This window comes from Thamnophis sirtalis, unplaced genomic scaffold (assembly GCF_051295495.1).
Source record: "Thamnophis sirtalis isolate CommonGarterSnake01/CBP01778 unplaced genomic scaffold, rThaSir2_p1.2 scaffold_3, whole genome shotgun sequence".
NCBI classification, from domain to species: domain Eukaryota; kingdom Metazoa; phylum Chordata; class Lepidosauria; order Squamata; family Natricidae; genus Thamnophis; species Thamnophis sirtalis.
This window is the reverse complement of record NW_028261383.1, coordinates 56,269,295-56,296,069: the sequence shown is the minus strand read 5'-3', so window position 1 is coordinate 56,296,069 and position 26,775 is coordinate 56,269,295. Positions and strand designations below refer to the sequence as shown.

Sequence of the window (26,775 nt, the reverse complement as noted above, 5' to 3'; positions counted from 1 at the left end):
TTTTGTAATTTCATAAATATGACTCAGTGCAACATTGATTTTCTGCAGTTTGATTTGGTGAGTCATAAAATTTGTGTATTTAAGGGTTATCCTCTGTTACAATTTCCTCAATCACAGCATGTCACACTGTAACAATCTAGAGCCTACAATTTGTTCCTGAATTTAGATTTGTTTAGGGGGGTGGGAGGGATTTCTCTAGATCTTCTGGAGAATAGCATAGCATCTAGTTCCTAATGAGGGAAGTGTTTATTTAATTGAATATAATTCCTTGTTTGGCTAAAAGCTCATTTCAATCCTAAAGCAAACATTAAAAAATCCTGCTTCCTTTGAAATGTAATTAAATAACATCATAAGCATGATAATTTGCAGACGTCTAGTGTCTTGGTCTCTTGACTTTCAAACTCATTTTCTACTTCCCATCAATTTTGTTTGCTATGCTTTTAAAAGCATTTCTGTCTTCCTCTATGTACTTATTGGATTGTGCTTGGGTTGTTTCCTTTTTATATGCAGCTAATTGCAAGATTTGGTAAGGAGGTGTTATATGATAATTTTCACACACACACACACACACACACACACACACACACACACACACACACACACACACACACACACTGTAGTCAGGGCAGACAATTTCTTTCTCCTACCATGTTTAGCAGGTAGATGTTTTTGAAATAGAGTAATAATGGCATTCTTATTAATATTTGCAGCAGGAAATAGCAGGTTATCATCAGTTGAATATTGTTCATTCTTATGACAAGGTAGGCTATTGTTGAATAATAGACAAATAACCCTGCAACCGGATCAAATCATCTTCAAACAGAATTATCAATGCTAGAATTTTGTTTATTTTTTTTTCATTTTGAATAAAGTATATGTTTAATATAATTTAATGCAAATTAAGCATGGGATGTTTAATTTTAATGCAATCCTTTAAGTGCAGTTTTAGTTGCAGCATTTAATAGTTCAGTTTCTCACACAAAGATAAGACTATGAACCAAAATAGGACTGAAATTGGGAGAGAAATATTTGCTTTTACTTCTACACACTGAACACTGCCCCTGGTTCAAGGGAAACACAATTTCTACCTCAAGATTTAATATTTCACACAGTTGTTCATATAATTATGAAAAGATTCATTTGTAGCTTGTGTGGAATTGAAGTAAATAGAGAAACAAGAGGTCCTGCCTGGGAACAAGAAGAAAATGATTTGTGAGGTTGGTCGTAAAAGTAATTTGATTTCTGCAGTATTTGTTTCTTTGCTTGTTCTATTCTATCTATCCAGGAAAATCGTAATAACTTACAACATGAACCCTACATAATGCATATTTATTAATTTTCCTGACATGATTTTAAGACTTCTCTTATGCAATTGCTTCAAGCTATTCATTATAGTTTATCTAAGGAATTTCAGGCCAAAAAAGCGATCATAGCAAGATGATAAACACTTTGTTTTCTGGTTCAATAATAGTGGTGGGATATGAGCAGTATGCCCCTTAGGGGCGTACCGGTGCCTGCTAAGAGCACCAGGTACCGTTCCGATACGGTGCTCCGGAGGGCCTACCTGCCCACGCTCCTTACCTGTATTTGAGCTGTTTGGGGCTTCCGTGCATGCACATGGAGTGTACGTCGCCTGTGCGATGCTCCCCCGAGCAGCTGGAGCATCGCATAGGTGTTGCGGAGCATCGCGGGTGGTAAGTATGCATGCATGCACTGCATGCATGTGTGCATGTGCTGCATGCATTCATGTGTTGGACGCCTGGCCCTGTTGCACTGCACCGGATGCAACGGGATCCGGAACCCACCACTGTTCAATAACAACCAGAATAGAATCATATTTAACAATGATGTTTTGTAATGGACAGATATGAGGCACTAAAGATTAAGAGAATGAACACTGCAGTAGAAATATTTATCCACAAGGAAGTTACTTTCTAGAAAAACTGCAAATGGAAACCAAATAGTTTTAATAAAGAAAGTACTAATCTAAATCTAACAAAATGAAATTCAATGTAGAGAAAAGTAAAGTATATTTAAGCAAGAAAAATCAAAAGTACACATATAGACTGGGTGGAAACATGCTTAATAGCAGTAAGAGAGAGTTGGATTCTTAGTGTACAACCAATTAAATATGAGCCAACAGTGTGCAGCAGCAGTCAAAAAAGCCAATGAAATCCTAAATTGCATTAACAGAGGGATACAATCAAGATCAAGTATGATATCACTCTATAAAGCCTTAATAAGACCACACCTAGACTACTGCATCCAGTTTTGGTCACCACACTATAAAAAAGATGTTGAGATTCTAGAAAGAGTGCAGAAAAGAGTAACAAAGATTATTAGGGGACTGGAGGCTGAAACAAAGGATGAAAGGTTGCAGGAACTGGGCATGGCTGTCAAGAGAAGGACCAGGGGAGACATGATAGCAGTGTTCCAATATTTGAGGGGCTACTGCAGAGAGGAGAGGGTCAAGCTATTTTTCAAACACTTGAAAGCCAGAGAAGGGATAATGGATGGAAACTGAACAAAGAGAGATTCAATCTGGAAATATGAAATTTTCTGTCAGTGAGAGCAATCAACCAATGGAACAGCTAATCTTCAGAAGTTGTGGGAACTTCATCACTGGAAGCTTTCAAAATGAGACTGGACTTCTATCTCTCAAAAATGGTGTAGGGTCTGCTTGGGTTGGGGGTTGGACTAGATGACAAAGTCCCTTCCAACTCCAAGTACTGACCTTGAAATAAACATAGGCCAGCATTAGAAACAATTTCCCACAAATGGCTACAATTTGTATGACACTGAAATTTATTATATATTTGTTGATTTAGAGAAAAGTTACAACAAAAGGGAATTATGGGATCTTTTTCATGGTTATAGAGTTGAGGTGTGGTCTTGACTACAGTTACGAGCATGGGTAGAATAGGCCATAGAATATTGGAATAAAAGAAGGCAGGAAAATACCCAGAATGTCCACGACTGAGGAGAAAGAAGACAAGAATGCTACTTTGATGCAAGACAGGATACAAGCAATGCTTCTGGTGAGAATAGGGAACATTTATTGTACATAAATGATGCATTTTGTTGATTGAGAAATCAATGATTCTCACATAATATAGGTAGCTTGTATGAAGCTGTATGGATCTGAACCCCGAGGTATCAAAGAGCAAGATATTTTATTTCACAGGGGAAATGGAGTGCATGATTGCAAGTTATATACAAATGACAAAAAGAATGTGGTTGATTTGTGTACTTCAGTAGAAAAGCTATTGAAGATAGGGAAGCATAAAGTAAAAACACATGAGAGTGAATTGGCAATGAATGACTGAATTGTATAACGCTGGAAATGGCTCAGTGGGGAGCATATATAAGTAGCTCTCTCTGATAAGAAACACCCAAATCAGTCTGTTGGGCTTTTTGCAAGGAGAAGCTACTTTTCCCCCAATATAGTCTTCTCTTGGAATCCTTCACTTCTGCCTAGAAGTCACTTTCAATTAGTAATAATTGCACCTTAGATAAATCTTGTTGGCTACCATGCTAAACTGGTGGACGCCTCTCCTCACATCCTTATTAACATTTATCAGTTAAGCTGGTAATATTCCAAAAGGCTTGAGGCTTAGAATAGTCATTCCTATTTATAAAAAAAGACCACAACAACAACCTGGTTAATTATAGTTTCATTAGCCTTCTGAGTATGGTTAGAAAATAATATACTAGACACTTACATCACAAACTACAAGACTGGATAGAATCAGAAGTCTAATTGGAAAATGTAGGCACTATTTATAAAAGTGAGGTCAACAACAGATCATATTTTCAGTCTTCATCAACACTCAGAAATGTGGCTTGTTTAAATGTTAAAGCTGTCTTGATTTAATGTCTAAAACAGACCTTTGAGGGAGAAATGTAATGACACGTCCATTGATAGGCACCTCCTTCTTCTGCTGCAGAATTTATATATTCAAACACTTCTAAGAGTTAGTTAAAACATTTCAAGGCAAAATCTTGACCACAAATTTTCTATATAGGATGGAAGTGGGAATTTACGCTCATGAATTTACGAGTAAATTCATGAGCTGATGCAGATGACATTCTTGATAGCCATCCTTGCTTCCCTAATGGGAGAGCCAGTGCCCATCTTACACTGGAGATAGGAATGCCTAAAATTCAGCTTGGATTTTGATGGTTATTCCGCACATTTTTCATGAGTACAAATTTTTCATGAGAAACCTGCCACCTTCTATTGTTGCTAGAACAGGAAATTGGTGAGAGGATAGAAGCTTGCATAGAAGATGTTTTTGGGGCACCATTTTTAATGCCATTGGGGATATGTTCCAGCTAAGAAAATGCTAATCCAAGGAATAAAAAATATGAAGCACCAAGTAAATAGATTACAAATTTTGGGTTGTTAATGTCATGAGAATCAGCAAACTTTCTATATACTATCACTTTTCCCAAGCTGACAACAGTACTTTTTTAAGTTAGAGAAAATATTAGGATACTGTATTTAGTAGCTGGAGCAGAAATGTTTACAAAAAAAGCCAGAACAAAAAGTTGTAGTTGATTAGTTAGAGAGTGCTGACTCATGCATGAGGCAATCTAATTGGTTGCTGTAAGTATAAAGGGAGTTTTTTCCCTTTTCCTTTCCCTTTTCCTTTCTATTTTCTGTTTATTGTTCAATTTACCTCATGATGTTATTGTGTTCTTTTTTAATGGATGATGACAATAAAGACTACAAGTTTGCGTTTGTCTGACTTCATCTGGACAGTTGCTTGCCAATTCTATGACAGAAAACATAACTCTTTCTATCATACTGCAATACAGATATGCTAGTATCCCATTAATTGAACATACCTGCCCATGCTAATGCATGCTAATGAGCAACTATTACAGTGCAAATTTTACAGGGTCATTTGGCTCAATCTCCTGGTGCCCCTATTGCACAATGTAGCTAGAAGGTTGGTCAAGCACTTCAAAATAAAGCTTTTTAGTTCCTTTTAGAGGATTTAAAGCCTCCCAACACTTGCTTTAGTAACTCTAGCAAGTTTTGTGTTGCTGCAATGGAAATAATACAAAAGTTGGTACAGGGATGATTGTATTGCCTTATTGTCCAGTTCTACAATGTTGCAGTTTTATAGATTACACAGATGAACTATGAAAATACTTTATAGTTTTAGGAAGTATTTTGAAATGGCTGTAGTTTTATTATGCTTTATTCTAGTTATAGATTTAAGTTATAGGTTTAAGGTTTAAGATAGTTTTAAGGTTAAAGTGTCACATTTGTTGAGAATTACTATACTCTCTGCTATTTCTCTTTTCTGCTTGAAAGGATCTTAGACCTGAATTGTTGTTTTGTTTTTTCTATTTGTTTGTCTCACTTTCATTTTGTGCTGTTCCTTGAAGGAATACAGATGACTTGAAACCTTGAGGTTCTGCTAGATGAAGTGCTTAGAAAGCATGGCAAGTGCCACATGTGTTACAATTGCTCCACAGAAATAATGGCAGGAGATAAGATGAGGAAGGAATACAGCTCATCATTAGAAAATAAATACATTGCAACAGTGGACTATCTTGGAGATGTATATTCATTAAAGAAAGCTTCTGGAAGATGTTTCATAATATGAAAATACAATTTTATTTTAACATATTTTAAAATAACAAGGAGCAAGACTTGCATAGGTAAACTAAGTTCAATCCACTCTGTAGTAAAAATAATAACTCAGTCTATATAGAGAACAACCAATGTATTAAAATGGAATTATTTTTGCAGGAGCAACACTCTAATATTATTTCTATATATATCAACAAGGATCCTTTAACTCTTGCTATCATAAATTGGAAAAATTAAGAGAAAAGCATGGAAATACAAAAAGTTTTCTGCATTAAATTATACCCTGAAGCAAATAAATAAGTAAATAAAAATATTTGCTACTTCCAATGCAATTAATTAGAAGAGAACAGAACTACAGAGTTGGAAGGGACCTTGGAGGTCTTCTAGTCCAACCCCTGCTCAGCAGGAGACCCTGTACCATTTCAGACAAATAGTTGTTCAATCTCGTCTTAAAAACTTCTAGTGCTGGAGCATTCCTAAAGTCTTGAGAGGCCCTGAGGTTGTTGATATTTTGACAGGCTATAGTTAGTAAGAATTTACAGACAATTGAGTGGCATTTTTTAAAATAATCAACATGCCTATTCTTTGATGTTCTCAATAGACGGCATATAATTTGTAGAAAATAGGTTGTATTTTACATTATGCTATCTGAACTATGGAAATATCTATCAACTATATAAATATGTAATCAATGCAAAATAGAAAATAAATAGGAAGTCTTTATCTTAAATAATGTACAATTGGCTAAGAGCATGAAAAGCCACTAATTTGCAGAAGAAATTACTGAGAACATATCAGTACATAACTATTGACCTACATATGCTTACAATTATGTAAAAAGGGATGGCTATTATTATAAAGTAAATGCATCTGTAGGCATATCACATCTTTTAGTAAATCTTTTTTAGTAAATCAATGTAGGTATAAGCCTCATTAATGGACAAAGACATTAAACTTTTCTGAGGAAATGAAACCCAGAAACATAAACTCTCCTTGAGCAATGACCAGAAAAATAAAGCCAACTTCATTTTACCGAAACTGATGCTAAAAATAAATTGCAAATATACTCAAGACGAGATGAAAAACAAATGAGACAGGAAAGTAATTGCATCAGTGCATTTAATCCTCTGTTTGGGTCATCAAAGCAAAAGCAAAGAAATGCCTGACTAATCTAAAGATTATAGGCTATGGTCTACAGTGGGTATTTTCCTCTCTCCCCCTCAGTCTCATCAAAAATTCCTTTTCCAAATGTGTTATTTAAATTCCAAGAGAAGATCCTATTGGTGCCAAGGGATTGGAAGCCTTTTTTTAAAAAAGAAAAATGACTTTAACTCAGTAATGTTACCACAGTTTTGAGAAGCAAACATCTCATAACATGAACTAATGACTATTAGAGATGATTCTAAATGGTCAGTTTTGAAAAAGGGGATTAGGTTTGATTCAGTCAAATTTTACTTATACTTTATTCCGAAGCAAGAATGTAAGTGCCATTGAAAGAAAATCGTATATCCTTATACTTTGGGCTAGGAAATGATTAGATTACATGATTTTGTTATTTTTGTAGATTTTCTGCTCATCCTCATTTTCTACTAGTCATTCTATCCTCCTCCCCAAAAAGCTGTTTTATAGTAGTACAAGTACATACTAAACTAAAAACTCTGAGTAGTTGTAAAAAGCAGTATTTTGCAACAAAGCCAGGCCTTTTAAGGATCCCTGATTAAAAAGAAAATCATAAATATTGATTCAATGATTTATGGATCTCCCATTTAAGTGAAAACTGGAAATTCCTAAATGTGTTTAAACTCAATTTTGAGAGCATGTTGTGAGTCTATCACAAACGGGCAACTAGGGCAAATAGGAGATTTTCTAGTTCAATGAAGATCAGTTAACTAGAAGGTACTCTTCCTGAACCTAAGCTACTTACTCTACCATTCCTTAGCTGCCTTCTGTCTTCTTTTGAGGTTCAAGTAGCTCCATTTTCAAAGTATGTAGCTATAGAAGCATTTCTCAACTCTGGTGGCTTCGAAGATATGTGTTCCTCAACTCCCAGAATTCCTCAGTTAGCATGCTGAGCTATAGTGTCAGCTCTACTAGTAGATCAGATCAAGAAATCAATTCTACAGAAAAGCTAAAGCTATTTTTGTTAAGATTGACTGAGGTAACAGAAACTTGCAAGACTTTTTCCACACTCTCTGCTTTGGTAATAGTCTATTCTTTCAAAGTTATCTTCCTTTGTCTTCTCCACAGCTACCTACAACTTTTATTTTCCAGTCATGCCTGTGAACCTCAAGGCTTGCCCAATTTTGTTTGAATCAGGTAACGCTTCTAATTTTCCCCCTTGTACAGGAACACTTTAAAATTAAAAGAACCAGGTTAAAAAGAAATAAGGAAAGATGCCAAATCAGGTATCTTCAATAACATTCTTGCCTATAGGCAGTAAGATAAGTATCAACCACATAATATACAACTGATCTAAAATTTAAATTCCTGATTAGCTACAGACTGCAGGTAAAATTATCTCCAAAGCTAACTTGTTCAAGATTTATGTGAGGAGAAAATGGGATAATCTACAACAATATTTGAGCAACTTGTCTTACACTATGTAAATAAAAATAATTATTATTTAATCCTTAGTCCAGCCTTAACTATGCAGGCTTTCCATTTCTATAGATGATTCAGAAGATCCCACTTTGTTCTTTTCTGCAGATCATAATCTTATTATCCAAAGCTTAGGGACCAGCATATAAACCTATCTTGAATTCTAGTCCACCACTAGGAAACATGGCATGGATGGTACCCTTGAAATTAAACCTTAAAATAAAATACAGTTTTATGGAAAATGAAAGCAAAAATCTTATAAGAAGATTGCCAAAACTTGCAAATCTTGCTTTGGGTCCTGTCCATTAAGAGTATCATCTGGTGGGACTTAGAAAGAGAGGATTTTCAGCCATGTTGACCATCCTCAGGAACATCATCCTGTGATGGAATTGAAGGAGAGGGGGCCCACCCAGGAGGAGTAAAGAAACATTCCCATTGGAGTCAGTTTGGGGGAAGATATGTCTGAAGCTTATATCTGTAATCCTTAGGTTATAGGGAAGGAAGATAGTCTGGCAAGATTCTTATGATATAGATGGTCAACAACAAAGTATCTATGTGGGCCTATTCTGGAGTGTTTCTGATTACCTACATCTGACCTATCCCTCCTGAGATCAAACTTTCTCAATCCTTTTGGTCTTTCACAAGGTCTTGGCTTTTTTATGTAGCCTGGGGCCCTGGCACCATGGATGATCTGTTTCATGGTTAATTGAAATGAGGGACATTATTAATTCTCTTAGCACCTATTTTATACTATTGATGTTTTATTGTTTTTAATTTTGGTTGTTTGTCCTATTTTCATTGTGTTTTTAATTGTTAGGCACCAATTGTTAGTGTCAAATATATGAGATAAGCAGCCATATAAATGTATTAAATCAATCAATAAATGAATGAATAAATCCTTGTGGACACTATATGCAATAAACCTGAATCAGGAGCCACTAATAATATATTTATAGACCGTCAGTTATTAATATGAGATCCCAGATTTGTAACCACTGCTCTAAAACGTTGCCCCCACCCCCTCATATGAATACATATGTTTTTCTAATGCAACCTTTCCATTACTTTCAGTAAATTCTTTTAAAGGAGTTTGTTTTGGATAATGCCATTATTCGTTATCTAACTGCAGTATTATTTCTGGGTTTTAAATTCAATAAATATAGTTATTACAACCCTAGGATTTTTGTCTATTTAGCTTATTTCTCTTTTAAATGCATTTCAGCTATTTAAAAATAAGAAGACAGAGAAACTGACTGATGTTTCCATCTAAAAATCTTAAACTAAAATCGTCTTCTAATACTTTGTTCATGAAATATTGTATCTCACAGTGGTAGGTCTACTCCTAACTGCAGTTAATGACTTACATTGCCACTTATGTATTTAGTTCAAACCATGCAATTATTTCTGCGTAGATTGGGAATGCTTTTCTGAATGATATCACATGCTTCTATATGCTAACAAATAGCATTCAATACCGAAAAAAGTTGTTTCTTCATTGTACTCCATCTCTATAATGGAAGCACATATCTCTGTTTCCATAGCCTTGCCTAGCATATGGTCTGATTATTTAAGGGATTGCCTGTCTCTCAAAGCATCTGCTTGGCTGATTCAATCCTGTAGGGTTGGTGCACTCTAGATTCCCTTGATTAAACAATGCCATCTATCAGGTTCTCGGAAATACACCATGCAGAAAAAAGTTACCCCAAGTCTAGATAACATCCATTCAGCTGTTGTTTAGAAGAACCATGAAGAACTGGATCTTCATCAAGGCCTCCAGTGAGGGAGAGTGAGGCTTCATTCTATCTGATCTGTCATGCTTGCCATCTTTTTTTCTTGTATTTTCAATGTTTGATGGCTATGGACACCTGAGAATCATTTAAAGTTGGCAGCATAGAAGTTTAATAAGTTGTTGTTATAGTTTTTCAAACCCAGAGTACTAATCTCTATAAAAATAAACAGTGGAATGCAGTAGTTGTTAAGGACATGACATTGAATATTCTCAGTCATCCAACTAGAGTTATCTGGAAGTTGAGTCATGCCAAATGGGCTGCTTTCCCCCCCCCCCCTATTTCTTTTATTTTTTGTTCAAAACATTTTCCTGCTTATCTAGGTAGCTTCATTAGTCCCTTACTGTCCCAGACTGAAGAAGCTACTTAGATAAGCAGCAAAAAGAAAAGAAATACAGTTGCCATGACTCAGTTTCCAAATAGTTGTTATGGAGCACTCAAAGCAGTGTGCTTTGGGCTCCTTGACTATGTCTGTTCATTAATTAAAAAGTGGAATGTACTCAATACTAAAGGGATACAAAGAACATTTGCTCCAATCTAGCTAGCCTAGCACAGAAAAATCTGTTGTTTTAAAAGCTAGCTCTATCCACTCTCTTAAATTGGAAAACATAGGCTAGAATGATGTTGGAACAATTCTACAGAAGACTATGTTTCCAGCTTTCATTTAATGGCCTGCAAATGTTCTTCATAGCAATGTAACAGAACAAGCAGGGTTAAGCCCCACATATGATAGGTATAATATCAACTAGCAGTAACTATGGCAACAATTCATCTATCTCCTTATTCAAAAGCAAGTGAAAATAGTATATGAACTACTTTCATGTATGATTACACTATGTGCTGAATTTAAATGAGTTTCGGGGGATAACCTAAAGCAAAACTGATCCTTATGACTAGTTTGTATTCCTATGGCAATTATTTCCATACAAGCAACATTTACTAAGATGTTTTTGCACATTTTACTGTGCAAAATTCAGTCATGTTTCTCACCCGCCTACATTTTATTATATTTTCAGACATACTCTTCCTATCATATCATAGCTTGTTAGTCTGCTGTGCTTTACTAATCCAACAGACCTAGAGTATATGCATATGGTTCTGTGTCTATTTATGTGTGTATGTAGATGCGTATAAATGTCCTTAAATATTAAATATTAAGGGTACTACATTCTGTTGAGTAGCTAATTTGTGTTGAATCCACTATTCTGTTCATCTGCTAATGCAATTTTAGTTAATTGTCTTAGCAATATATAATAGAGCAGGTTTATTGTTTATTTATTTACTTATTTATCAATGAGTAACTTAATAATATTGTTAATAATATTTAGGATATTATTTAAATATTCTTAAACCTTTGATACCAATATTGCTTTTTCCTTCTTATAAATCTTTTATAAATGTACTTGATATTTTTATTAAGGTGCTAACTTGTTAGATATTGGAGCATATGTTATTGTATCTACAGTTCATAGCCCATTCACATAAAGATATGGGGAAGAACATCTTATACAGTAACTCTTCCATGACACAAATAAGCCTATTTGGTATCACTAAGCTCTTAGAGAGGCTTGCATTAAACCTGCAGTTTTATTATATATATATATTTGTGAACCTGTATTAAGATTTAATATATGCTAAAGTAAAAATGTGGAAATGTTAATTTAAAAATATTTTAAATTCAACAGGCATCCATGGCAAGATCTCTTCCAAGTTATACAGCTAAATTTCTGAAATGTCCCTTTCACTAAAATGCAATTCTTACTCGAAAAAAATGTTTATAGTTGTCACCTGAATGACTTATTGCTTACTTTCTCAAACCATAGCTCAGGTAAGTAAAATGTGAACAGCAGGAGTAAGAAATTCAAACTCTTCATTGATCATTGGTTCACACCTCTCAAATCCCTTGCTATTGGATCTGAGTCTGAAAGTATCTAAGGTGCCCAAATACCTGTGAAGCATCAGGTTATTTACACATAATATATGTAATACTTTATAGAATGTATAGCATGGTAAGCAAAGAAAATAGTAATTGGATCCTTTGATACAAGTCCCAGCTTCGGTCTGAAGATACCTTCAACCATCCAGGAAAACATTGATTCTCCATCAAGATCTATGACAAACTCTCAAATAATCATCTTACTATGCATATCTTTGTTATATCTTATCAAGACATAGGTGTTTAACATGATGCCTTGAATAGTCAAAATTCTGATTTAAGCCCAAGACCATCTCTGAAAATCCACCTCCAGGAGCTTTCACTACCCAACAAGGTTTCCATTAGCCTCTTTGGTATACTTACTTTGGCTTTCAGAAAGTAAAGCAAACAGTCTAATGAATGGAAATAAAGATTCTACATCCAGAAGGTTGAAATGTTAATTGACAACTAATTTAATATACTCTCTAATGTGAACTTGATAACAAAGTTGGTCTTTAGGAAACACTTTACAGATGGCAAGGGCTGATGTTGTAATCAATAATTATGTGAATTACTAATGCAAGCAATGAACAGTTTTCTAGCTGTCCAGATGGAGAGGAATTTTGCAGCAATGTATCAGGAAATGAAACAGTTGATCCTGAAAATTCCAGCTGGAACAAAGCTCTAGTTACTCCGATATAGCTAAAGAGTTGGAGGGTCATGCTACTCACTTCCATCTCTTCAAAGACATATGCACCAGTTTAACTTTCTGAACTGTTATCAGTCTCATTTAAATGCAGTGACTCATGTAATGTGCCCCAAATCAAATCTCCATGTAAGCCTTACATTTTAGCTGAATTCAAAGAGCTGGACTTCATCAAATGAATGAGCTATATGGAAAACAAGACTACTAAGGCAAATGGCCAGAAATAGCCAAAATCAGATAGTAGCCAATTTGAAGACTCCAATTATAAGGACATGTGTATTTTTATTTCCCCATGTAACATTTTTGTTGGCTTGTAATTGCACCTGGCAGAAATGGATGTATGTGAAAAAACTGCTGCTCATATCCTCTAAGATATTTTTAATCAAGAGAGATATTAGCAGCGATAACCAGGAATATACTCAAGAACAGTGTTTCACCTCCATGTAGTATTAACAGCTCCTAAAACAAGGGTGATATTACAAGAAATAAGATGCATGGCTGCCCAGTATAGCACAAAGTGTGGTTAACTGGTGTAGGAACAGAGAGGCATGTTTGCCTCAAAGAGCTGTGGACTGTATTTTGGATCCATTTTCTATCTCAGCAACAGAAGCTGGACTGACAGGGATTTAGTCTACAATGAAAACTTAGAATAACTGTAACTCCAGGTGAGGTGCCAGTTGGAACATCCAACAATTTTCTGGAGTCCCACCCACAGCTATGGGGAAGAAGAAGTGAGTTCTTTTTTCTATAGGAATGCAGCATGCAGAACTATGATAGCTGGGAAAATTGGCTTAATGGCGTCTTCTCAATTCTTTGCATTGCAGGTCATAATGAAGGAAGGAAAAGGGTAAGAATGACTTGATAAAGATCTTTCATGCAAGAATTACGCAAGAAGCATTGTGGTTTGGAAACTGTGATAAGGAAACTCCAGCCTTTATTCATTAGAGTTCCTTGGACATTTTGAATTTTTTTCTTTCTAGTTTTTTAGCAATCTAGGCTGAACTGTGGTTTATGAGATATACTATTAGCAGATACACCTGTCCCATCTGTTGGCAGTTTAGGCTAATCTCCCTCCTGTTGCTTCCACAAATTCTCCTCCCAATCTCTCTCACAAATCTAAAGGACTGCAACCAAAGAGGCAATTCTCATTAAAAAAATATTATCTGCAGCTTCTGCACTGCAATACCAAAGCAATGAGGAAGAGCAGCTACTCCAGGGAGAAACCCCTCTATGGTACAGGAATGGGACAATTTGCTACAGCCAACTTGCTGTGGCCAACTCACCATGACCAACTCATCATGGCCAACTCTCTGCAGGAAAACACATCATGGCCAACTTGCCATGGAACAACTCATTGCACAATAATTTAACAATTCTATTTAATTATTTAAAATAAATAAAAAAATATTTTAATTTTTGCCATTCCCATTTCATTTTGTCCCTCCTTTTGCATATTTCTTTAATGATTGTATTCCACAATTTCTTTGATATTAGTGTAACTCTTGTCCAGAAGTGAGTTGTCCTGTGGCAAAATGGCCATGGCAAATTGTGCTGCAGCAAGTTGGTGGTGACATGTTGGCTGTGGTGAGTTAGCCATGGTGAGTTGGCCATGGTGAAGTGTCATAGACCCCTATGGGTACAGTTTCCAACTGATGTGAACATTTAGCAGCCCAATGCCCTCCTGTGGGTTTGACTACACAGTGCCGAGAGGAGAATTTCATTCGAAGTATATGTCCAGCATTTTACATAAGTCTATTGAGACAGCAAAACAACACATGGATGGAAATGTGGAAATTAGTCATGATGCCTGCAGCTGGTCCAATGAAAAACTGTACAAAGAGATGGTTTGCACCCATCCAAGAAAGGGACTGAGTTACTTGGCATTAAATTCACAGATTTTCTAAATAAACATTTAAACTGAACAGCGGGGACAGAGAATTAATTGGCACAGAACATTTCTGTCCCCAGCAAACTAAAATTCATAGGGTTATAAGGGCAGGTAACATAGATGTTTGTGCAGGTAAGATTATCACTCCTGCTGTCAAGCAAAACCAAGCATTTAATAGTAAGTGCCATACCATGTGCATGAATCATACAAGTGGCAAGGATATAGGGGCAGTCAGGCATAACACAGGCTATGTAATCAAAATGGACTCAAATGTCTATACACCAATGTACAGAGTATGAGAAATAAATAGGGTGAATTAGAAGTTCAAGTAAATGAGGGCAGATACAATATTGTTGCCATTACAGAAACTTGGTGGGATGAAATCCACAAATGGAACATACAGCTAGAAGGATTTAAATTATTTAAAAGAAATAGACCAAATAAAAGAGGAGGTGGAGTTGCACTATATATAAGAAATAATTACCTCTCTACATAAATAGAGCACAACAATGATGAGAATTATCTTGAATGCATTGGGGTCAATATTAAAGATTGGGAGGGGGGATGACAGTGCCATAGGTGTATACTACAGGCCACCCAACCAAGCAGAGGAAGTAGATGAACTTTTTGCTAGTCAGCTAACTAAGGTAAGTAGGATGCACACCACAATAGTAATGGGGGATTTTAACTACCCTGACATCCACTGGGAAACAAACTCTGCACCAAGTGGAAGATCCAACAGATTCCTAACAAACCTAGCAGACAACTTTGTTTCCCAAAAAGTAGAGAAGGGAACAAGGGGATCAGCCATATTAGATTTAATTCTCACTAACAGAGAGGAAATGATAGAAGGTGTTGAAGCCATAGGAACCCTGGGGCATTCAACATTATGCAAACACAAGTAGTAGAACAAAGTCAAACTAGAGTATTGGATTTTAAGAGAGCTAATTTCAATAAACTTAGAGAGAGCTTGGGAAGAATTCCATGGATGAGAATCCTCAAGTGAAAAACAACTCAAGAAGCTTGGGAAATTTTGAAAAATGAGATTACAAAAGCTCAGTCTAGCACAATACCAATGAAGAAGAAAAATAGCAGCTCCCCAAAGAAACCAGCATGGCTGTATAAAGAACACTCTTGACAAATTGAAAGACAAAAAAGTTAAGTATAAAAAGTGGAAAGAGGGGGACATAACTAAGGCAGAATATCAGCAAATAGCCTAAGCCTGTAAAGATGAAGTAAGGAAAGCTAAGGCTCACAATGAAGAAAGGTTTGCTACAAAAGTAAAAAAAAATAAGAAAAAAGCTTCTTCCAACATGTTAAAAACAAAAAAAAAAGGTTAAGGAAACAATTGGTCCATTGCTGGGAGAAAGTGGCAAGAATGTGACAAGCAACAGGGAGAACTATTTAACTCATTTTTGTATCTGTCTTTACACAAAGGGATAAAACAGTCCAACCTATCAAAAACATCACCACAAAAATAAGATTAGGAACACAAGTTGAGATAGGGAAGAAAATGGTAAGTGAGCACCTATCTACCCTAGATGAGTTCAAATCACCAGGACCGGACAAATTACACCCCAGGGTTCTGAAGGAACTGGCAGATGAGATGTCAGAACCACTGAACTGTATCTTTCAGAGATCCTGGAACACCGGAGAACTACCAGAGGATTGGAAAAGAGCTGATGTGGTTCCCATCTTCAAAAAAGGAAAAAAAATAGATCCAGGAAACTACAGACCTATCAGCTTGACCTCAATACCAGGAAATATTCTGGAAAAGATAATCAAGCAACGAATTAGTGAACAACTAGAAGTAAACAAAGTAATAGTCAAAAGCCAACATGGGTTTGTCAAAAACAGATCATGCCAGACTAATCTTATTGCATTCTTTGACAAAGTGACAAAATTTGTGGACCAGAGGAATGTTGTCGATATAGTTTACTTAGACTTCAGTAAGGCATTTGATAAGGTAGACCATAACCTACTACTAGATAAAGTAGAAGAATGTGGGTTGGACAGCATCACCACCAGATGGTTTCGTAACTGGCTGACCAACCGCACTCAACATGTAGTCCTCAATGGAACTGCATCTACATGGAGGGAAGTATGCAGTGGAGTACCCCAAGGCTCTGTTTTAGGCCCAATACTCTTCAACATCTTCGTCAGTGATTTGGATGAGGGAATAAATGGGGAACTCATCAAATTTGCAGATGACACCAAGCTGGCAGGAATAGCCAACACTCCAGAAGACAGGCTTAAGATACAGAAGGATCTTGACAAACTTGAACATTGGGCACTATATAATAAAATGAAATTCAATGGTGAAAAAAGTAAGGTTCTACATTTAGGCAAGAAAAATGCACAGGTACAGTATAGGTCGTACCTTCCTCAATAGTAGTAACTGTGAGAGGGATCTTGGAGTCCTAGTGGACAACCATTTAAATATGAGTGCAGCAGCTGCCAAAAAGCCAACAGAGTTCTAGGCTACATAAACAGAGGGATAGAATCAAGATCACGTGAAGTGTTAATACCACTTTATAATGCCTTGATAAGGCCACACTTGGAACACTGCATTCAGTTTTGGCCACCACAATGTAAAAAAGATGTTGAGACTCTACAAAGAGTGCAGAGAAGAGCAACAAAGATTATTAGGGGACTGGAGAATAAAACATATGAAGAACGGTTGCAGGAACTGGGTATGTCTAGTTTAATGAAAAGAAGGACTAGAGGAGGCATGATAGCAGTGTTCCAATATCTCAGGGATTGCCACAAAGAAGACGCAGTCAAACTATTTTCCAAGGCATCCAAGTGTAGAACAAGAAGCAATGGGTGGAAATTAATCAAGGAGAGAAGCAACTTAGAACTGAGGAGAAATTTCCTGACAGTTAGAACAATTAATCAGTGGAACAGCTTGCCTCCAGAAGTTGTGAATGCCCCAACACTGGAAGTCTTTAAGAAGATGTTGGATAGCAATTTGTCTGAAATGGTATTGGGTTTCCTGCCTAGGCAGGGCGTTGGACTAGAAGACCTCCAAGGTCCCTTCCAACTCTGCTATTGTATTGTATTGTATTAAAATGAAATTCCACTGGTACATATTTAAAATTCAACCTTCCCACCCTACCATTTAAGCAATGTAGTACCTAGGTTAAGGGGTATTTTTGCTGTCAGGAAATGGAAATTTCCCAAGTGGCAAGATAGAAGAATTTCCATGGGGACTAGAGTTTTGGGATGCCAGAAGAATAAGCATCCAAAATACCTGCTTCTCTATTGTCTGTCACTTATGGATAAGATAAGCAGGACAAGATAACAAGAGAAAAGCATGAGGGAATGGCCTCCCATGGGATAAAGAAGCTGATAGCACATTCCTTCTTCCTTCCTTGAGGAAAATGGGAATGTTTCTTGTCAGGCTGGCAGCCTTGTAGCCTGCATCCTTTTATTCTTGGAAAGAAAAATGGAAGAGATGAGTTTTTGGCACAGAGGGAGAACCCTGCTTTCCCAACTGTCAAAAGGAAAATGGACCCAGAAATCAGTTATCAGGGGTCAGGCCATAGGTCAATTAAGTGCACAATGTTTGTAGGGATTATATAGTGTATAAATGGTAATGAATATAAAAACATGTATTGTGCTAGAAGAAAGCTGCTTAGAAGCATCACACTCTTAGAAAAATATGTTCAGAAATGTAGACATCAGGCAAAATGTTGAACCAAAGAAAACTTGCAGTTGGGGAAAAAATGAAAACCTGAACAAAATCAAACAGGGAGATTAACATACTCTGGTTTACTAAATTAGGAATTTGAATGCTGATTGATCTCAGTAGTAGAAGCAAAGTTAGATAACTTGTGTTACCCAAGAACTACATATGTTTTGAGTATATAAATAACTACAACTTGGGTTATTTAGGTGAGGATATTAGCAAGTATTTTTACTGATGGACCACTGTGCCAAAACACCATAATTAAACTCTGTTTCAAATATTTGCCATGATTTAAAAATAGGACATGGCTGTGTACATGGAGAATGGAAATACTGCTAGCTTGAATTTTGATAAGCTGAAATCTTTGTTGTGCAACACAAAGAGCCAAAGATTTTTTGTTTGTTTGACAACACTCTGAATATTCTCTGGTTTTGCTTTTGTTCAAGCCATTTAATAATCTATGTTTGGTTTTGGAAATCCCTCACCAGGTGAAGTTCTTGCACAAAGATACTGATGTACATATTGTGCCGGCAGTTATTGCTAATAGAACACTTCCTTTATTTAATTTGATTTTTACACTTTGTCTTCTTTATAAATAAAAGTGATGGGAATACATTCTTTGGGTGCTTTTAGACAAGACTTTCATTGTGCTAATACCTATCATGTTCACAGATTTGTAAGAGAGATCAGGGTCTGCATATCATTGAGTTCCCTTGTTAATCCTACAATCTTTTCCTGCTGTTTCTTCTGTTTGTTTTTCTCATCACAAAAGATCCATTAAGGAAGCATTAATTTGATTCTAAGTGCCAGGAGATGTTTCCACTGGGAGCACCCTCTAAGGCTTCAGATTTTTTTTTTTAAAAAAATGGAAATTAAAATATCTGATTAGATTACTTAGACCCTTATGGGGGGAAACCACACATTCTGAGCAAGGATAAGAGCACACGTCTTTTGGTTTAGTTGAGACAGATACTTACAACAATCTTTCTAAGAATAAAAATGGCTGTTTATCAATAATCATCAATCGAAGGCTTTAATTAATATTTTAATAAGGAAACAATTTTAACCAACATTTTCATAATACCACAAATACATCAGTTTACTAGAAAAAAAATCATCTCATCCATCTGCCAAACAGTAAATACTTTGCAAAAAGAAAATCACAAAACTATTAGGATATGAGCATATGATCCATGTCAGATAATAGGTCTTCACACAACCCCTTTTTCCTTGTGTTCAATGAAAGAATGAGAGAAACAGGATGAATCCTAAATAACTAAAAAGTTCAGTACTTCAGTTCATCCTGATGCTCACAATCTAGGAGACTGATCCACTATCTCAACAAATATCTGTATTTATCTAGGACCCTAAACAGTGAATTGTAACTATTGAGTACAATGATAAATCCTCTGAGTATATGACCAGGGGATGTGATCTTACCATCACTGAATACCAAGAACTGATGATGGAAGATCCCATAACTTCTCATCATTCAAAATTTTATCAGACATACTGGCTTATAGTTCCCCAAACCTGTCTCTTTTAGTCACAGGTAGCATGAACTGGAGGTTGAAGTTGATTTCTTCATTAAGAGAAGAAATTTTTGCTTTCCTTTTCTTTTTATGCCCCCCTCCCAGTTATAAAGTTAACTTCTATTTCATTTCAAGAAGAGAAAAAATATTATCTTTATGGGGAGATCAATCATCATACATTCCTCAAAAACATGCTCTCACACTATCCCATATCCAGTCCTCCAGAAGAAGTCAATCTTTGAGATTAGAAATGAAATATCAGCAATTAATGTACTCTGTGGGGCAAAAAAAAAAGACAGATCATGGATTGTGGCTTTCCATTAGCTGGAAAACATTCTCACAAGCTTCGTGTTGACTTTATAATTCATTATTTAAATTAATACAATGCAAACAACTTTAGGTTTCATTAGCAACTTACTTCAGTAAAGTTAATGCATTTTAACATTTAATGATGCATTTTTTTAAAAAAAACAAAGCAGTAAAAGTTAATCTTTATCTTACCTTCTAAAAAAGCAGGCAAGAGCTATACTGTAGGTGGAATAGTGTACCAAGTAACAGATTTTTGAACACTTTTTCTTACAGGTGGTATGCAGTCTATAGGAAAAGTAAATATATTTGTATATATAATCCATGGATTTAAATATATCATACCATTTATTTTTATGAGCTAGTGTCACTCATAATATAAAGCTTGTAACTTGTCAAGGTGCAGTATATCGTTTATACCGTCAAGAAACCAAGCAGTTCACAAAAAGGTTTGGGTATTTCCAAACACAAAAGAAAGCCTCCTTATATCAGAAGCATGAGTTGGGACAGTTTATACAAATTAATGATTGTGTCCAGATTCCAATCCCTTTCATCATGCTATCAGTCTTCATTGCTCTTCAAAATTTGAGGTTGGGTTGATTTTCTTATCTCTCCTGTCCCTCAAAAGATGAAGTAGGCAACAACATGCCAACAACGTCAAAAACTCATACAGATGAACAAGCAAAAGAGATAGCTCAGCATAGCAGCATTTGTACAGCAGACTGTGCAATGCATTCACCATTCACACCTCTTTAAACAGGGGTACACAACCAATAGAAACTTTTAAGTCCTGCCTTTTTAAAAAAAATTGATTGCATTCTTACATCCTTCTAGTCTAAAAGAGAGAGAGAATCACAGGAGAGTTCAACCTTAGGTATGTGTGGTACACTACTCTGGCTGAATTGTGTTTTGACAACTCACTTAGCATGGAGAGGAAGGAGAAGACCTCCTAGCTGAATTGAAGTGAGCCTCTCTAAATGCATATTAAACAGACATCCATTTCATTTTACTACTGAAATAAAACTTGTGGTGATCAGAAAGTGACTCCTCCAGCTGATGATAAGAGTCAAGCAAGTGTTATATTTCACACTGCATTTTCTCCCAAATATTATTTACCAAGAACATCAATCATATATCACACTATATGTATATGTGAGATAGAGAGGGCTACAGGAAGGAAGAAAGAGAAAGAAGGAAAGAAACAAAGGAAGAAAGAAAGAAAGAAAAGAAATAAATAAAAGAAAGAAAGAAAGAAAGAGAAAGAAAGAAAGAAAGAAAGAAAGACAGACAGACAGACAGACAGACAGACAAACCTTTGGGAAATATCAATAGCTCTTGATCATTAGTTGATCAGCAGGTATCAATCCTGTGTGAACAAAGAAACTCATCTTCAAATATACTACCGCCTATCTATATTTAAACCAACATCCACTACTTTATTATTGGCACTCTTCATCTGACTGTAACCTCAACATTTAATTAAGTTATCCTTGGCAAGAGAGAATACACTGAGTCTAAACTTATTGTTTTTCCTCACTGTGAGAAAAGGAAAGAGTGCAGGGGAAATCTGGTTGCCTGTCTTCCTCTCTTCTGTACTATGCTTCTTTCAAACAGACCTTTCTGACTACAGAGGCAGCTTACTACTAGTCTTCTTCCTTCACTCCATGTAGCCCATTGAGGTTAAAGAACTCCTGAAAGCTGCTTGCATTTCTGAATTTCTGTCCCTTCTTCATTTCCAATCTCTGACATCAGCAGTATGTCAGAAGTTCCTTGACGAACACTTCACTTTATTACATTCAAAATATGATGACTAGCATGACTAGCTTTTTAAAAGGTTTAACTGAATACATCTGAGGTATGACTCAGATCCCGCTGCAACTGGTACAGTGCAACGGGGCTGGGTGCCCACCACATGAATGTGTGCAGCGCATGCACACACACGCACAGCACGTGCATGCATACTTACCACCTGCAACACTCCATAACGCCTCCGTGACCCTCCAGCTGCTTGGCAGAGTGTCACGCAGGCACCGTACACCGAAACTTCAAATACTGGTAAGGAGCGTGGGCAGGCAGGCGGGCTCTCTGGAGTACCGTACTGGAACGGTACCTGATGCTCCTGGCAGGCACCGGTACACTCGTACCGGGGTGTACCAGTCATAACCCATCACTGGACTACCAGTAGCTTCATATTTTCCATTTTCCATTATTGAAAAAATATGAGGTAGATATCAACAGCACGTCTGCATGTCTTGATCATTAAATGAATACAGAAGGTTGAGACATTTATTTATTCATGATAGCCTTAGAATCAATCAAACTAGCTAGATAGCTATCTATCATTTTATCTTCTAAATAGGGTTATTAGGAGCATGATTTCTATATCTGTAAACCAGATCAGTTTCTCAATTTGGCTTCTTTAGTATACATATGGCTGGTTACAGAGAGTGATTAATGTCTGTTTGAGAGAGAGGGGGAGTGAAGAGACTTTATTCAGTTGCCAATGACAATTTCAGTTCAGTCTTTGCCATATAGCCATGCTGGCCACATGACCATGAAAATTGTCTTCTGATAACTCTGGAACCCTCAGCCCAGAAATGGAGATGAACATTGTGCCCTATTGTTGGACACAACTGACAGGGAAACCTTTACCTTTTTGTATTGAAGTATTTAATTTAATAAATACATATTATAACAAAAAATGCTTGATATGGAAAATAATACTAACATCCCATTGCTTAAAGCCACAAGAAACTTTGAAGCTTTTTTTTTGGTAGATCCTGAAGCCCAAATACCTGAAACAAAAATATGTGGGCTTTTTTGAATATCTATTCAGGAAATTAAAAAAAAGAGAGAGGGGGGAGGGTAAAACATAATGGGCTTTACAGATTAATTAAACTAGAGGAACTTCATTAAATAAACTGGGGAAAAAGTCTCAAACTTTCTGTATCCAATGTCATCGGACTATTCATTCATCACACAGCTATCTAAAAATGAATTTTTAAAAGTAATTATCCCTGACAACTACAAATCTTTCAATTTTATGGTATCAAATTAAGCATAACAAACAGATCACTAAATTAAAATAATAGCAAGTTGACTGAGATGCCTTCTATTGGCGCCAATATTGTTGTCATGACTAGAACAAACATTCCATTTATTCAAATAAAAGCACAATCAGAGATTTTGTTAAATCCTATGAGATTTAGCCTGCGAAACTATGAGAAGAATAAATTACTTCAGGGGGAAAGAAATTATATGTACAAGTTTCGTCTTCATTGCTAAGATGCTGAAGATACTGAAAAAGGAAGGAATTAAAATACAACAGAAGCAGACAGACTTACAGTCAAACATATAAGAGCAAAGCAAAGCTTTTCAATGAAAAAAAGCATACATGCATCAGATGCAAATTGTGATTATGATTAGTAGGTTGGCAGGCATTGGACAGCTGACTTTTAAGGCTTTTCAAAGATCCTTCAAAATCCCATACTAGGGATCCCCATTTTTGTGGGGAAGAAGTAAAAAAAGGTCCAATTGGAAGTCTAAGATCATTTCACGGAGGTCTCACACATTGGCTCTTTACCTAACTCACAAAATACCCTCAATAGCATCCATGTCACCTTCTTTTTTCTAACCAGGTAAGAAGAAGAGTAGACTGCAGACCCATTTTATTTTGCAAGATCACTTATTCCTTATGTGTAAAATGTAAGGACCATCTTGGAAATAAAGATGATTCTGAAGCCGAACATTTTGCTTTGTGGTATATTGGCTTCCTCTTTAAAATATTTAAAATACACATATATTTTCCATTTAAAAATTCAAGCAAACATTTGTTTGATAGGTAAAAGTGGGAGAGGGGGTGTCCACAGGGAAATGAGTGCTTGTGAACACCACACTAGGAACTCCAGACCTATATTTTTGTGTAGAAATACAAAAGTTCAATTCATACCTGATAATCAAAACAGAGAAACCTATAGTCCATGAAACAATGTTGGAGTATAAGTTTCACTTTCCTTGTCTACCAATCGTGGTTATATAAGATGGTAGGATATTGCCAATATCCAGCAACAACTAGATGGCTGAAAGTATCCCACTTTTGCCACAAAGGAAAACTCTCATAGTATAAGATGAAGATAATATCACTCTCCATTGAAATTCATTCTCTATTGTAAAACATTCAGCACAATATTTTATTTAGTTTACCACTGTTGTAAATGTTTAGGAGAGTGGCTAATCTTCACCAATACCTCCTTAAGTATCAACTTGGTTGCATCACAGAGAACAAGCTTACTCAACGTTCAGAAGAGGTACTATAAAGATTGGAGCATTTACAAAACCCCTTACCAGATGGACTGAAATATTGGGTCTTTTCTCTGCTACCAAACAATTTAAAAGTGAACCCATTGGCCCTTTCTGGCAATACCAATGTTATACATTTCAGAAAAGATGACTCCATGATGACATACCATCATTATTAGGACATTGTGTGGATGAGAAAAAGATGGCTGGCCATTCCTTTATAAAGCACAGAATAAATGGCCTGTAAGAACTCTGATGAGCCACAATCTCACTTTTAAACTGGACAAAGGAGAGCGGAGAAAGCCCTTTGAACATCTGATAATCCAATTTGTAACTACAAATAGCACAAGAAAATAATTTCTCTTTCTCCACTCAATGAAAGTTCCTGAATTTGCCTCTCCCACCATACGTATATTTATCTTCTCCTTCTGTTTATTGCCAGTTTAATGGAGAATAATTGAGATAACAATATTGTAGTTTAAAAAACAATGACTGCTAGAATAAACAAGTGCTGAGACCATGAACAGGAAAAATGTCTGAAGACAGAGTAATAAAAAAATCCTGATGATCTTGCATATATTTGATTGAAATGTCAGATGCCCTATTAATGATGCTTCATCTGCAGCCTATGATTCATTAACGCATGCTGTGATAGCCTTTTTTCTGAATGCAATGGGGCAATAATCTGCATACAATAGCAATGATTTTCCCCCCCAAAGCTTTTTATTAAGGAAAAAGGAGAGAAAGTCAATAGCTAACTTAAAAAAAAAACTTTTGGAACAAGAAATATCTTGGTGTTTGGAGGTACACAAATCTGTAGCATTCATTTAGGGAAAATAACATGATTGTATAATTTAAAAAAGAAGAAGGAACACATTGTTAAGCACGATCATCCCACAGAACATCTGACAGCGAATCCTATACGAATACTAAACATGGCTCTCGCAGAACAGTTAGTATCTAAATTAAGGATAAGAGTTCTCAGTCACTGCTTAGGAGGTGTTGAAATGACTTGGGGTTATGCCAGAAACTGTCCTTGGTACTCTCCATCTCAGGACATTCTCTGAAGGTTCAACAAGCTGATGTTGTTGATTCAATTTTTTCAACACTCAAACAGTTTTCTGATTTAACCACTCAATCAGGACATCAGCCCAGCTTTCTCCAATCTGACATTCTTTAGCAACTTCCATGATCCACAGCCAATATGGTGGATGAGTGGCAATTCTGGAAATGCTATTTCCAACTCATACAGAGTGTCTCAGGTTAGGATAATCTAGATTAGCTCTTGTTTCACAAAGAATCTTCACAAAGGGGAGAAGACCATACATGGAACATTACAAGTCTGCTGATTGTACCCAATCTAATCTAATTGGTTTAATTTTAATTTTACTTTTCCTCCTCCCCATCAAATATCAGTTTCACAGGATTGGAGAGGTGTTTTGACTCAACAACAATATTTAGAAAGTCAAAAATTAAAGAATTTTAAGTAACTGGTGGCATTTGTATCTAAACATGAGGTCACGCTGCTGTCTGACATTTGATCATTTCTTTTAAAATCATGGTTACAATGGCTTTTTGATCTTCTTAGGCCAGAGGACAGCCCAGGGGGAGGCTCAACTAACCACATCTTAAAGGTATAATATCCAAAGAATATTTAAAGTTGTTCTGTTAAGGAGTATCATAGGCAAATTGTGCCCACAGTCTAGAGTTCGATCCTGACAGGGCTCAAGGTTGACGCAGCCTTCCATCTTTCCAAGGTCAGTAAAATGAGGACCCAATTGTGGGGAAAATATGCAAATAATGCTTACATTTGAAAACTGCCCAGAGAGTGCAATGGGGTGGTATATAACTCTAAATGCTATTTGGTATTCTGAGAAATGGAAGCTATTTTATGGCATTTTGCCAGTTGTTGATAAATTTGAGAAAGCCACTCAGAGAACTTTTCCAATGAGGACAATCATTTATTAAAATCCCTTTGTCCTTTACATATTTTGTATCTAATTTTCTGTTATGTATTGTATTCAAGTTAACCAGAATCCTCTGCCTATGATTAGAACTGTCATTTAAAATGGTTAAAACCATAAATCTGTCTTTTAATTGAATTATTTAAATAAATATTAATATTACCAAATATTCTCTCTAACTATAATAGTTCTTTTATGTTATGGAAATGAATTGGCAAACAATATTCTGTTGGTATTAATAAAATAGGGTTTTTTTTGGGGGGGGTTGTTGGAAAACCATGACACTCGTTATTTAAGCCAAATGTCTTTTTTGGGGGGAGGTGATCAAAAATAAATTGTAACTATAGCCTTGGAAACTATTTAGAAATCAGAAAAACCCTGAAGCACTGCTCCTGATGAATGTTCATCAAATAATAATACTCACAATGGAGATGGAGCTTAACAAGGATATTTGCATGGTAAATGCTTCAAATTCCTAAAC

The 26,775-nt window shown here is 36.0% G+C and overlaps 1 protein-coding gene across 2 annotated transcripts in view; it reads right to left on the bottom strand.

Annotated features, from left to right (window-relative positions):
• The window catches only part of GRM7 (glutamate metabotropic receptor 7), a 466,740-nt gene that overhangs the window by 4,758 nt on the left and 435,207 nt on the right, over positions 1 to 26,775 (bottom strand). The window contains exon 10 of one of the 2 annotated variants that reach the window (XM_087708909.1): positions 20,227 to 20,319. The exons of the other annotated variant lie outside the window; for it this stretch is intronic. Coding sequence (XP_087565035.1) covers positions 20,249 to 20,319 — 71 coding nt within the window. The 3' untranslated portion in view covers positions 20,227 to 20,248. The remainder of the gene's footprint in view (positions 1 to 20,226; positions 20,320 to 26,775) is intronic. 2 annotated transcript variants of the gene reach the window in all.